This window comes from Erpetoichthys calabaricus, chromosome 1 (assembly GCF_900747795.2).
Source record: "Erpetoichthys calabaricus chromosome 1, fErpCal1.3, whole genome shotgun sequence".
Taxonomy (NCBI): Eukaryota; Metazoa; Chordata; class Cladistia; order Polypteriformes; family Polypteridae; genus Erpetoichthys; species Erpetoichthys calabaricus.
In genome coordinates this window covers 105,126,088-105,140,016 of record NC_041394.2, presented here as the reverse complement: position 1 = coordinate 105,140,016, position 13,929 = coordinate 105,126,088, and the positions used below count along the sequence as shown (strand labels likewise).

The following is a 13,929-nucleotide window of genomic DNA, read 5'->3' as shown; positions in this document are numbered from 1 at the left end:
GACTCTTGTGAGTTTTAATATTAAAAATGTTATATTGCTTTTTTTTTTTTTTGTTCTTTATTTTGCCTTATACAATTTCTTGTATTAGGAATTTGTTAGTTTTTGGATACCCCTTGGGGTCAGAGCGCAGGGTCAGCCATTGTACAGCGCCCCTGGAGCAATTACAGGTTAAGGATCTTGCTAAAGGGCCCAGCAGAGTGGGATTTATTTTGGCAGTGACGGGGATTCGAACCGGCAACCTTCTGGATACCAGCACAGATCCTTAGCCTCAGAGCCACCACTCCGCCCCACTATTCACTAGGTAATAAAGAGTGGGATAAGATTCTTTCAATTAAGTCAAATAAGTCAACATACAGGTAATTAACTTAGTGTTTAAGATCACAACAAGTTTAATGTTATAAAAATCCTTCCAGTGACTTAGAATCAGAAATAAATCCAACAGTATCTAACAAACAGGAAAATATTTTCCCTCAAAGTGGCTTTAACTTAGCATAATGCCAAAGCATACAACTTCATGAGGTCAGCCTACCACAGGGCACACACGCATCCACATCCACACACCAGGGACAATTTAGAATTGCCAATGCACCTAACCTGCATGTCTTTGGACTGTGGGAGGAAACCAGAGTACCCAGAGGAAACCCATGCAGACACAGGGAGAACATGCAAACTCCATGCAGGGAGGACCCGGGAAGCATACCCGGGTCTCCTAACAGTGAGGCAGCAGCGCTACCACTGCTCCACTGTGCCACCCCCTGGTTATTTTTTTTTATTGATCTAAACTCATTGCCAAATACACTATATATATTGATTGGTTTTTTTCAAAAAGATATTTGAGTTCAAATTAAATTTGACTAAAAGTGTGGTTTTTCAGTCAATTCACTTGCACATCATATTAAATTTGAGCTTTTTTGTTAACCTTTTTGGAATTACAGTCACAAAAACTGAAAGATTATATATATTATATTCATATACTATATTCATTATATAATGAAAAGCATTAAACTATGTTGACAGGTAATCAAGCCTCCATCTATCTAGCCAGGAACATTAGAATTGTAAAATTGCATATTATTTCAAAATTGTGTCCCCATATGCATGAATAAATCCTATTTGAAAATGCTAGATTCAAATGCAATTTTATCTTCAATTTAAAAATATCACATATTAAAAAGATGCTGATGCAAAGACCTAAAGCAGATGGTAGCATTACCTAACAATTTATTGTAGTTTTAATACTGGGTTTGGAATATTCATACTTTCTGAGACGATGAAACAAATTAGAAGGAACTGCACTTTCTTGGTTGGCCTTGGAAAGGTTCTTTCTACATTATCTACTATGCTGCCTAGTCATCAATATCTATTTTTAATTTATTAGCAATCTTGTTGTGCATCACAAGCTTAGAATGTGGAACCAATGTTATAAACATTTTTACTTATGCAGTATGACATAATTAGCCAAAATAAGACTTTGAATTGACTTCTTCTTCTTTCGGCTGCTCCTGTTAGGGGTTGCCACAGCGGATCATCTATGACTTTGAATTGACTATGACTATGAATTTCAGGGTAAAACTATCTTTCTTTGTGTGCACTCTCTTAGAAAATTAATCCCAACAGAACTAGTAATTCTAACTTCTATTTCTAAAATGAAACTGCCCCCACCCCTTATTATTGTACTCATAGTACCCATTTTGAGGTTATTAACAGGTTTTAATGACACACATAACTATTGTCACACTTAAAGTGACTATTATTAGACTCTTATTGAAGAAGTGATATCCAGACTGAAGTATACATTTAATCAGTATGTACTCATTTTAAATATAACTTTAGCTTATAAAGAACTTGGAAAAACTAGAAATCTGCAAGTTATACTTTACGCAATACAATCTATTAGAAAAGTATAAGTCTGTTTTTAACTTTAGTCAGAAATAGCATTATCTCATGCTGTCAATGAAATTCTAAAACCTCCCAGTGGAGGAAACACGATAGTTAAGATTTAACTGCAGCTTTGACAACATGGACAACACTATTCTTTAATGCATACAGTACTTGAAGTGTTGTTCTTGCATGGTTTAGTTCATTCTTATTAAAACCTTTCACTACCTGGAAGGCCCCATTTTACTTTTCCCTGATTTTCTGAAAAGAGGGTTTTCTGGTTTTAGACTTTTATATATATCACAACTGAACAGTACTTATTTTAAAAAAATAAAATAATACACATCTATTAGACCTTTTGGGCGACGAGACGTGATCTTTTGAAGAGAGACAGAGAGACACTTCAGAAAGACACTTTCACGTCCTGCGACAACACACTTCAGAAAGACACTCACTTCCCGCGACACACACGACACAGTCGAGTCACGTCACACTTTCATGTCCCACGACACGGTCAAGTCATGTCATACTGACATCCACGTCAGACAGATTTGAAGAGGGACAGAGAGACATTGAAGAGAGACAGAGAGACATTTGAAGTGAGACAGAGAGACACTTCAGAGAGACACTTTCATGTCCCACGACACAGAACAAAGAGCAGCTTAAAAAAAATGATAAGTTAAAGATGACACGTCCACGACTAAGCGAAGCAGAAAGAGTGGCACAACGAAAAGAAACACAAAAGCGATAGAGAGAAAAGAATGCCAATTCTGAAAAAAAGAAATGTAAGCAAAGACTTAGCAAAGAAGAAAGATCTGTTCATCGAAAAGACACCAAAAAGAGATGGAGAGAAAAAAATGCACAAAAAAAGCAATAAAGAAAAATAATAATCTATGTGCAAATTTGGAAAATAAGGAAAGTAATAATCAGTCCGGACCAAACGGTGTCACAAATAAAAGACAATTATTAAAAGAGAAAGTTAAACTTCATAAACGACTAAGCAAATAAAAAAGAGGAGTCCAGGTCAGAACTAAAAGACAAAGAGAAAAAAACAAAGTAGAACTACAAAAACGAATAAGCGAAGAAGAGCAAGCAAACGGGGTCAGAAATAAAAGACTAAGAGTAAAAGGCAAAGTACAGCTTCATAAATGACTAAGAAAAGAAGAAAGAGCTGCGCGGCGAAAAACAGACACAAAAGCATTGGAGAGAAAAATAATGCTAAAAAGAAGGAAAAAAAGAACAATAAGAATCTATGTTCAAATTCAGAATATAAGGAAAGTAATAATCAGCCCGGAACAAGTGGAACAGAAAAACTTGCAGGTCCAATAGGAGTCAGAAATAAAAGACAAAGAGTAAAAGACAAAGTAGAACTTCATAAAGAAGCTTTTGCAATGACAATTAAAAAATCCCAAGGACAAACATTTGAAAAAGTTGGTTTATTTATAAGAGAGAAAGAAACAATATTCACTTACGACCAGTTATACGTTGCATTATCACGATATAAGACCAAACAAGGAATCAAAATTCAATGCAATCTTGAAGAAAAGTTCATTCCAAATATTGTTTTTACTGAAGTTTTAAAGTAAAAGTGAACATAATGCTTATGTAAAGTACATTTTATTTTAAAGTAAAGTATCTATCTATCTATGTAACAATTACCAAGAAAAAAAATCCCTTTAAAATGTATTTCGGGTTAACCAAAACCGGAGGTTGGCAAGCGAAATGAGCAGGGGGAAGAGCCCCCTAGTGATTAATATAAACAAGGATTAGAAGTAAAGGAATTGCTCAAATATTTACATAAGAGTCAGGACACAGGACAGACCAACATATTACAAACTGGCTGTTCTTATCTCATTTAAAGTTTCTATGGAGTTTCTTATACAAGCTTTTGCATTTAGCATTTCACTTTTGAAACATACTGAAACATGACAGTCCGCTCACCCTTACTTGCTCAAATGCACAGCCGTGGGTGGGAAAGAACTAAACTGTTAGGCTGCAACTCGTAGTTGTTCGGTTTCCAAATTAAGGACTGTAAATTCTAGAAACTTAGCACAGTTATTCAAGAGCGTTTTACACAGGAATAAACATGTTGCTTAAATTAGAGTTTCAAGGTAGGTCATTCATATTACAAATATGTTTTTTTTTTGTTCAATAATACAGGCCCGACAGTTACTATGAATTGCTACTGATCATATTTTGTTTCTCCTCTCAGTATCCCAGTGTGGCACTTGTTGTCTCTGGTAATTTTCTAACCTCCTGTTCCCTCATATAGAATAACTAAGGATGAGGACTGCCAGCTGGTTCAACACACATGTTACCTTCTTGCCTGTAACAAAATGTGAACACCAGAAGTTTACATTCTACAGGAATGCTGTCTTGCAGACACACTGTAATATTATGATGCCTCATCTTAAAAAACAAGCTTTATCAAAAAATGCACTTTTAAGTAATGTTTAAAATATACTATTAATCACAGATGCACAAAGTATTCAATCAGAAAAATTTTAAAAATAAATATTTACTAGTAGACTATGTAAAGGAGTTAAAAAAAATTCTATATGCTCCCTGAAACAAAACAGCAACAGTTAAATGAAAGTAAGCATTATATAATTAAACTTTATGTAGTCATGTTATCATTATTTACTAAATATGTGTTCATCTGCAAAGTTGCAATAATTTACAATTGGTATTTAAGATTACTCTTCTTGTGTGGATATATGGCTACTAAGAGCACATGAAACAAAGAAATAACAGTATTATAAATAGATATGTGAATGGTATTAACACATATAAACTGTTCCATGATTGATGTCACTGCTTTCAGATGACATTAAATCAAGTATGCTTTTGTACTGTTTCTGAAACACTGTACATCTTATTTTACTTACCATTGTGTGACATTCCTACTGAAAGGCACTTCTGAAAGCGACAATACTGGCACTTATTACGGTTTTTCTTCTGAATTTTGCACCTGTGTCCACACTTTTCATATTCCAACTTTAGACGTATTGTTCTTCTGAAGAATCCCTAAGTTTGACAATTAACAAAAATGAACAAATAAAATAAATTAATTTAAGAAGTAAAAAATAAACTATATATAATGCTGCAAAAGTAACAATCATCTAGACATAATCTACTAGTTACTTAACTTTTAATAATTTAATGATGAAAATGATAAATTGATTCAGAAAGTCTTTTCTTCCAGTTGATAAACAAGGACTTCGTATAATTCAACATACTAAACAGCTCTTTGCCGACTTTGATATGTTAGTTTTGTTACTGTAGCTGCCTCTTTTACAGTATTAATAACTGTAGAACAGTGCATCATAGATACTTATCAGTGGTTCCCCTATCAAATTGTTATTAGTGGGTGCCACTGGTTGCTGACCTTTTGGTGGTTTCCCTTCTTAGAGAGGTGGCACTAATAAATAATTAAATTAATTGGCAATAAATAATTACATAATACGGTACAAAGAAGAGTTTTATAGCAAAAAACAAATACATAATAAATGTTAAATTAAGTCACATTCATAAAATGCATACTTATTTTTAACTGAATATAACTTGTTATAAGAAGAAGGAGGTCATACCACTGTACAAGTTAAATCATTGACGGAAGATGCGAGTTGCAGGAATTCATTTACTTTCTGGGCAGAGAAACCATTTTATTACCTAAACACTCTGTAAGATATACACTACATTTCGAAAGAACTCACAAAACATTTTACACAGAAGGTATGCCACATTTTAAGACCACAGTTCCTGAATCTAGTTACTCAAAAATCACTGGAGCTGTCACAGCAAGTGAATCACAGTGAGTGAATAATTATAAGATTCTTTTGAGTTTCCATCTATCGCGATGTGACAGTGATTTTGGCAACCATTCAATGTAAAGTGCATCAGAATATAAACAAGGACACTATAGCACACTTGGCTGCAGTATGCCCACAACAAAATGTTCACACAGTCATCAGAAATGAATTCAATTCACTTCAAGACTGAATGCCGCAATGCAGTTATAGCACAATTTCTTTTACCTTGCAGCCTTCACATGCATGAACTCCATAGTGGTAGCCAGATGCTTTATCTCCACAAACCCTGCATTCAAGACTTAGTGATACTTCATGTCCTGCAGATCCAGAGAATATAGAAGATGGACTGGATGCTGGTGTGAGGTTATCTAATAAAAAAATAATAATCAGAAAGTCTCCAAAAGCATAAGACAAATCCTATTTTAACAATGAATACAAGAATATCACAAACTGATTTAGAATTTTCTCACAGTGCAACAAAAGTCATTTATAGGTGATTCATTAAAAGGAATCTTGATTAACTTACTTGAATTTAATCTGGCAATTTTTTAAATGAGATACAATTCAGAAAAATAGTTTTTCTTTTAAGTGCATGGAAATGAATGCTGTAACAGGATGGCAGTAGTTTTAAAGCAACTCCCCTAGTCCTGTTTGAAGGGAAGGAGGCCATGAAATGGTCTGTTTGTTAAGAAAATAAACAATGGGAGGAGTACAAAATAAGGGGAGAGAAGAATATGTAAAACTAGTAAGCCCGCGATTCGCTAGTGAATCGCAAATCCAAGAATGGCAATCAGTTTCTGTTCCGTCCGATATTTGGATGGATGACATATCATGGAGGGTGGGTGCGTCTGGGGAAGTGTCATTTAATTCAATAAGCATATCTGTACTAAAGCGGTTTCGTTTTGTGGAGACGTGATTCTGTTGCCTTTGCTGACACCGACTGCTGGCAGAGTGGAACATTGTCCGTCCGATATTTGGATGGATGACATATCATGGATGGTGGGTGCGTCTGAGGAAGTGTCATTTAATTCAATAAGCATATCTTTACTAAAGCGGTTTCGTTTTGTGGAGATGTGATTCTGTTGCCTTTGCTGACACCGACTGCTGGCAGAGTGGAGCACAGCAAGTGTAGTTTACAGGTTGTGGTGTTCGTGTGCCAGCCACTGAGTCGGGGAAGCTGCTGGATTTGAGTCTGTGACCGTTATGTGATCTATATTACTGGCACTTTGGACTAGAGCAAGTGTAGTGAACAGGTTGTGTTGTTTGGGCGCCACCTACTGACTTCTGGGAAGCCACTACGTTTGACTGTGGGGCGTGCGCAATGGCACAATATGCGCCTCGGTGGGAAGCCGCTGCGTGATGAAATATCATGGAGGGTATATGCGGTGGTGTGGGCGGTCGCTTCCGGGCGGCTGTACAACCTGGCGTGCACGCTTCACCTGAGGTGTAGTTCACAGGTCGTAGGCATGGTAAAAGTTTCCATTTAATTCAATAACCCTATTTGAACTAAAGCGGTTTCTTTGTGTGGGCGCCTTCGTTCACTGTTTGTATCCATGACTGTACAGGTTGTGTTGTTTGGGCGCTCACAGGTTGTGTCTTTTGGGTGCCACCTACTGACTCTGGGAAGCCGCCGCGTTTTGGGAAGACGCTGCGTTTGACTCTGGGGCGGGCGCCACGGCGCAGCACGTTGTGTCATTTGGGCGCCACCTACTGACTCTGGGAAGCCGCTGCGTTTGACTCTGGGGCGGGCACCAAGGCCGCAGTGCGCATGCGCCTCGGTGCGTCCGCCGTGCATAAATTAACTGTGGATTAGTAAGATAGGTAAAGAGAGGTCAAAGATAAACCAAAGAAGAATTATTTTCCATCTCAAAACTCCACACAACAAATACTGCCCTCTCTCTCCCACACACACCCACCCACACAAGTCCTGTAGTTAAGTTCTACTAGTCTTGCCCTTGCCCCAACTTCACTCTAGGTTCATCAGGTTTCAGGCCATGAGACAGGTTTAAAACCCATCCCAAGGTCACTTAAGGTCAAGCCCTAGAATCACTTCCAGTGTTAGGGTTTCCATTAAAATTTAAAGTACAAGACACTCTCTAGTGACCTTGTTACGCTCAACCTTTGTCACATTTGCTGGAGCTCAGTATTGTGCTTTTTGTTTCTTTTTTTAGTGTAATATAGTTGGAACTAGCAGTAGACCCAAGTGTTGTCCAGGTAGTTAATTTTAAGTTCTAGTCTTTCTGTCTGTTAGCCTGGCTTCAGTTTGTTCTGGTGTTTTACTTGCTCTGATCCAACACATGTCACTGTCCCTAAAACACACCATAGTAAAAAGAAAAATCCCCCCCACAACCCAAAATGGTCTGTTCCTGACAAAGTGAGGTATGTGTGCAAAAGTTTATAGTGATTGGACTAGGGGTGTGAAATTGTATACAAAAACAATACACACTTTAAGCTTTATATGTAAGAATGTGCATAGCAAGATTGAAACCTTTGTGCAAGTATAATTTGTATTACAGTTCTGTATGTTTATTGGATAGTTTAATTAAGATCATAAGTAGTCTGACAATAGAGAGGAGACTATTTTATCAATGACTCATTTGGTCAGCTATTTGCCAAGCCATGCCAACATTTCATCCAGCCTCTTAAAGAAATTGCCAAAGATTCTGTCTAAACATTGTATTTTTGCTCCAAATCCTCACAACCCCATGAAAGAAGTGTTTTCTGAATTCTCCATTAAATGTTCTTTTTCTTTGCTTTACAACAGTGTCCAAGTATGCGATTCACTATATAACTGAAGAAATTCTAATGGGTCAGATTCAATAATACATTTATGAATTTAGAAGAATTAGATTAGGTTCCCACATAGCCATCTTTGTTTAAGACTAAAGAAGCTGAATTCCCTTAGCTTAACTGTGTTAACTATGTTTTCTACATTAAGTCATAAAAATGGCCATAATCAAAAAATGTAATATAAACAGGTAAATACACATATTTCATTTCAAACACTTGTTCTCATTGAAACACACTCCCGAGTTTAATAAAAAAACAATGTTGCATTAGAGTGGGGTTAAAATGAGAATATGCGCCTTGGTGCTTTGCAGAACCCAGTAAAACAATTTTATGTTACATTATTAGATTATAACATTTGGGTGATTTTTCACTATGAGGAGGAAAACAAAAGCTAGAAGACTTCAAATGTTAAGAGCATACCAGAAGAAAAAAATGTAAGGCTGTAAAATGATCAGGTCATCTTTATCTTCATCTTCACTAATTCTTTATCTTTAGAAATAATGACATATTTAGACTCAAAGCAAAAGTGCTTATTGTGCATTTTTTGTTTTCAATTTTGTCAAGAGTGAGCAAAACGTATATTCAGGTAAACCCTAAACCTCAAAATGCGTGTGAGTGAGTATGACGACCACAACCCCGATCACAACATGCTGCACGTGATTTTTTTTCTCAATTAGCAGTTTACTTATCCACAGAATATTAATAAATTTGTTCAGTCTTTCCACATTTCTGCATTTGCCATACCACTCTATATTATCAATGGGTGGGGGAGAAGAACAATTACTGCAAGACATTGCATTGTAAACCAAAAGACAAAAAAAATCTTACAAAAACGACTTCATTTATTATTAAAAATACATAAAATCTATACCTAGGCCTGTTGATCCTTCAGAACCTGATCCAACTCCAGAAGACGGGTATCCAGAAATATCAAAGGTACCCAAGCTATCATCTTCAATTGACTGGGAGATGTCATTGATGTCTTCAATATTCTGGATGAATTCCCCACAAAGTGGACTGCCAATGTTTGTGTCTTCTAAGGGAGACAGTGGACAATACTGATTTTGTGTGTCTACCATGGTGGTGGACAAAAACACAGCGGTGATCATTCATGAGACTGTAGATAAATAAGACAAAAGGAAAATTAAATAATACAAAGAAAAAACTAAATAGGATAAAGAGTAGGCCTTTCATTAAAATGAATATGAAGAGCAAGCCCCAGAACATGTTAAATTACCTGGTGTGATGTCATTGGCTCAAGTGGGTGGACAGCAAAATGGGCCTATCCACCTTGCATCATTAAAGCTTAAATGCTGATTTATACTTCTACATGAAGACTATAGTGTAGCCTGACATGCACCTCCTGAAAAATGTGGCTATGTGTTGCATCGACACAGACTCCTATGACTGATTGGCCAGTTGGGTAACATATTTCCTGAAATAAGTTTATATTCATCTTCCACTATTCAGAAGTAAACATGAAGCAGATTGTGGAAAAGACTTGCTGAAGAAGTTATAAGAAGAAAATATACACATTTATTTGATAACTCATCACAGTACAAAGACATGCAGGTTAGGTGCATTGGCAATCCTAAATTGTCCCTAGTGTGTGCTTGGTGTGTGTGTCTGTGTGTCCTGCGGTGGGCTGGCACCCTGCCCGGGATTTGTTCCTACCTTGCGCCCTGTGCTGGCTGGGATTGGCTCCAGCAGACCCCCGTGACCCTGTGTCAGGATATAGCAGGTTGGAAAATGACTGACAACCAAGTAGCCCTCAAGCATTTGCCTACAGTGTGGCATGACATAGAAGTATAATGTGCACCATAATAAATATTAAATATGTATGCATTATACACATACACAGAGTGAATAAATTAATAAAATGCACATAAACTGTATACTAGTGTCATGCAGTATATCAATACAAGTGCCGAACTACCCAATTTTTAAAATGGTACTAGTATCTATCTATCTATCTATCTATCTATCTATACCAGCATCATGTTACATTTAGTATTGGCACCTTGTGCTTTGCTAACCCCTTCACTCTTCAAAAGAGTATGTATTTATTCACATGTGCAAAACTCTAAATGTGACACCCCCCCAACCCCAAATATCCCCCATATATGTGTAAATCTGTGATCTTAAAAATCTGAGAGGGCAATCCTGATTAAGCAATTATGAGCCTTAATCCAGGCAACCTTAGAATGACAGAGCTGGACGGCAAGCGTATGTGCAGGCTATGTGGACCAAGCATAGGCGTGGAGAGAACAGTGGTTTAGAGCTTTATCTGTTATTTACTTTCGTATTGTTTTGGTAATAGAACGCGCTGCTAAAGTCAAGATTGCTACCAAAGTCAAAATTTTAGTATTAATCCAACACTACTGTATCTCTTTGTATGTAAATTTTAATTTTACAATCTGTGACCACATTATAAGGTACACCTATCTACTACCAGGTAGTGTTCTCCTTTACCTACAGAAAGCCTAAATTACTTTAAGAATGGTTTCAAAAAGGTTCTAAAATATTTATGGAACCTGGACCAACATTGACCATGCACATGGTCAGCCATGATGTGCAGGAACACTATGTCATGATATTCAAACAATGCTAAAGTAGTATTAAGAAACTTAATGTTGTCAAGAAAACAATCCCAACACTAAGGATGGGTTTTGATCACCGGTCTCAAGGGTGTTGAACCTCAAAAGGTCCCTCTCATGTCACCTTACCACACCCAACAGGCACATTCGTACACTTACACATTATGAACATCACACTATGTCAAAAATAACAGGCACAGAGGCTAAAGTAGAAAAAAAAATAAAAATTTTATATTGGATAAACTGTAGTTTATTTATTTATCTTTTGCTTACTAGTGTTTCAGTATCATTAGGGTTAACAGTACACCTACAGGACATCAAGTTTCTTCTTATAGCACAGTTAACAGACATAAAGTAAACATTTTTAAAAAGCCTATAACAGTTTGTGTCGAAAGGTAATATGTAACTGAACTTTTTTGGGGTGGCATATTTGCACTAAATAAAAGACAAAAAGAGGATCCTTTGTTCGGATTTAGAGTTGTTAGTTGCATCTTAATTGGCCTTGCTGTCTACCACATTCTTGTTCCCGTCTACTGTATGTTGGTGTTATGGGATTCTGCAGAACTGATCTGCACATTGCTACTAGAGCTGTAACATGGGGTGATATTAAGCCTCCTCCTGAATATCTGTAAACCACTCTCATTAGTTTCAACTGCAGTATTTTCTTTTTGTTTAAAGTGCTTTTTCATAAAATCATTTTGGTTTATTTTTATTAAATGTAAGGTACAGTTTTCAGCAAAACAGCATCTTTTGTTTGTGTCTTTTTAAATTTTCTTTTCACTGTACCACTAGGCTGTTATTATAAACAAGGGGGCTCCGCCCCCTGCTCGCTTCGCTCGCCTACCCCCGGTGTTGGGTAACCCGAAATACATTGATGAATGTATGCAATATGTGCCTGCTTTGCTTGCGGCATTTCAGACGCGCGCTGTAGGCGCCTGCGTTCATTGATTATATCCAGGCGGGCTCGTGTTTGTATCTCCATCAGTTGTGGTCTTTCGTTTTGAACCCGTGCCTGCTTTGCTTCCGCAGTTTCTGACGCTTGTTGTAGGCATCTATGTACATTGTATTTGTTCATGCGGAGCTGTTTGGTTTTGGAGCCGAGACAGTTTTGCTTCCGCGGTTTCAGACGCGCGTTGTAGGCACCTATGTCTATTGTTTTTATCCATGCAGGCTCGCTTTTGTAGCTCCGTTAGTTGAGCTGGATCGTTTTGGAGCCGTGACCGTTGTCTACCGTTAGTAATATGGATAATTGCCCTTACTGTTAATACGGAGCGTTTTCTGTGGTTGTACCGTTAATAATGCATCACTGTAATGTGATTCACATATGCTATATGGTTTGGACGTGTGAGGATGCCGTACGTTTAATACGGAGAGTTCGTTTATTCTCATTACCCGGACCATGCTGTGTAGTGTGGACGTTTAGTTCAGAAGCGCGTGGTAGGCGCCTGGGCCTTTCGTACTTTCTCGCGCCTTCTATACTATCTTTGTGGACCTTTGCGGACGCCGTAGTGTCTTACGTGTGACTCTGGGGTGCAGTGCAGAATCCTCTTTTCTGTGTGGCTGTGTCGTTAGTCGTTAGCTATCCTGCGCCTTTCGTACTTTCCCACGCCTTCCGTACTATCTTTGTGGACCTGTGGGGCCTCCGTAGCCTCTTCCGTTTGACTCTGGGGTGCAGCGCAGAATCCTCTTTTTTGTGTGGCTGTGTCGTTAGTCGTTAGCTATGGGCGCGTTGTTGCTTCATTTCTCATTCACGTTAGTTGAGCTCTTTTGTTTTTGGGCCGTGACTCCTTCGTTCGCGGTGGATAAAACTTCGTTTGCGCAGTATGTCTCATGGTCCCATCGCCGTGTACCTGCGTCCATATCCGGTTTATTCTCGGTTAGTAATATGGATTACCATCCATGTAGACTTTTTCTTTTTTGCGACACTGTAACACATTAAATGTTTGATTTCATAAAAGTGATCTATTAGACACCTACTCTGATCATGTCCCATCCATATAATAGGTTTATAATCATGAAGATTGAAATGGGTAGGGGTGAGAGCCGAACAGCAGATTGTTGCGAGTGGCTGTACTATAGGTGAAAACTTAAGCTTTTTTCTCTCATACATTCGAAGGCCCTTTTGCAAGCAGGGCCCCTGGTTGTGCACCCAAGTTACCTTTATGGTTGATATGACCATGCTCAACACTATCACATTACCACCATCATCAGCTTGTCGCACTGCCCTACATTTACATGTATTTATTCATGCTATTTATAGGAAATTCCAGTCCAACAACCCACAAGTCTCAGTAAAACATAAAAATTTGGCAGAGCACACATTTTTTTCCAATCTTTAGTCATCCAGTTTTAGTGATCAGATGCATAGTGAATCACTTATCCTCCTCTTTTTAGCGGACTAGAATGGAACCTGGCAAAGTCTTCTTTTGCTATAGACCATCTCCTTCAAGGTCCAACATTCTGTGCATTTGGAGATGTCTTTCTGCACACTATTCTTGTAAAGAGTGATTATTTGAATATTTGTGGCCTTCCTGTTAGCTTAAATGAGTCTGGCTATTCTCTCATTTGTCTATTCTCCACTATTATTAACAGGTAATTCTTGCCCACAGAACGCCACTCACTACTTGAATATTTTTTGTTTGTCATACCTGCCTCTTCAAAATAGAGAATAAATTACCGTAATAAAATCAAGATGGTCAAGCCAAAGGAGTGTCAGTCAGACAGTCATTGTCCAACCTGCTATATCCTAACACAGGGTCACGGGGGTCTGCTGAAGCCAATCCCAGCCAGCACAGGACGCAAGGCAGGAACAAACCCCAGGCAGGGTGCCAGCCCACTGCAGGACACACACA

At 37.8% G+C, this 13,929-nt stretch overlaps 1 protein-coding gene across 5 annotated transcripts in view; it reads right to left on the bottom strand.

The window, feature by feature from the left end:
• Window positions 1-13,929, bottom strand: part of LOC114654252 (peroxisome proliferator-activated receptor alpha-like) — a 107,688-nt gene that overhangs the window by 29,522 nt on the left and 64,237 nt on the right. For all 5 annotated transcript variants that reach the window (XM_051930541.1, XM_051930537.1, XM_028804680.2 and 2 more), the window contains 3 exons: window positions 9,352-9,597; window positions 5,916-6,058; window positions 4,767-4,905 (listed from right to left, as the gene is read on the bottom strand). In XM_051930541.1, the coding sequence (XP_051786501.1) occupies window positions 4,767-4,905; window positions 5,916-6,058; window positions 9,352-9,589 (520 nt within the window). In that variant the 5' untranslated portion in view covers window positions 9,590-9,597. The remainder of the gene's footprint in view (window positions 1-4,766; window positions 4,906-5,915; window positions 6,059-9,351; window positions 9,598-13,929) is intronic.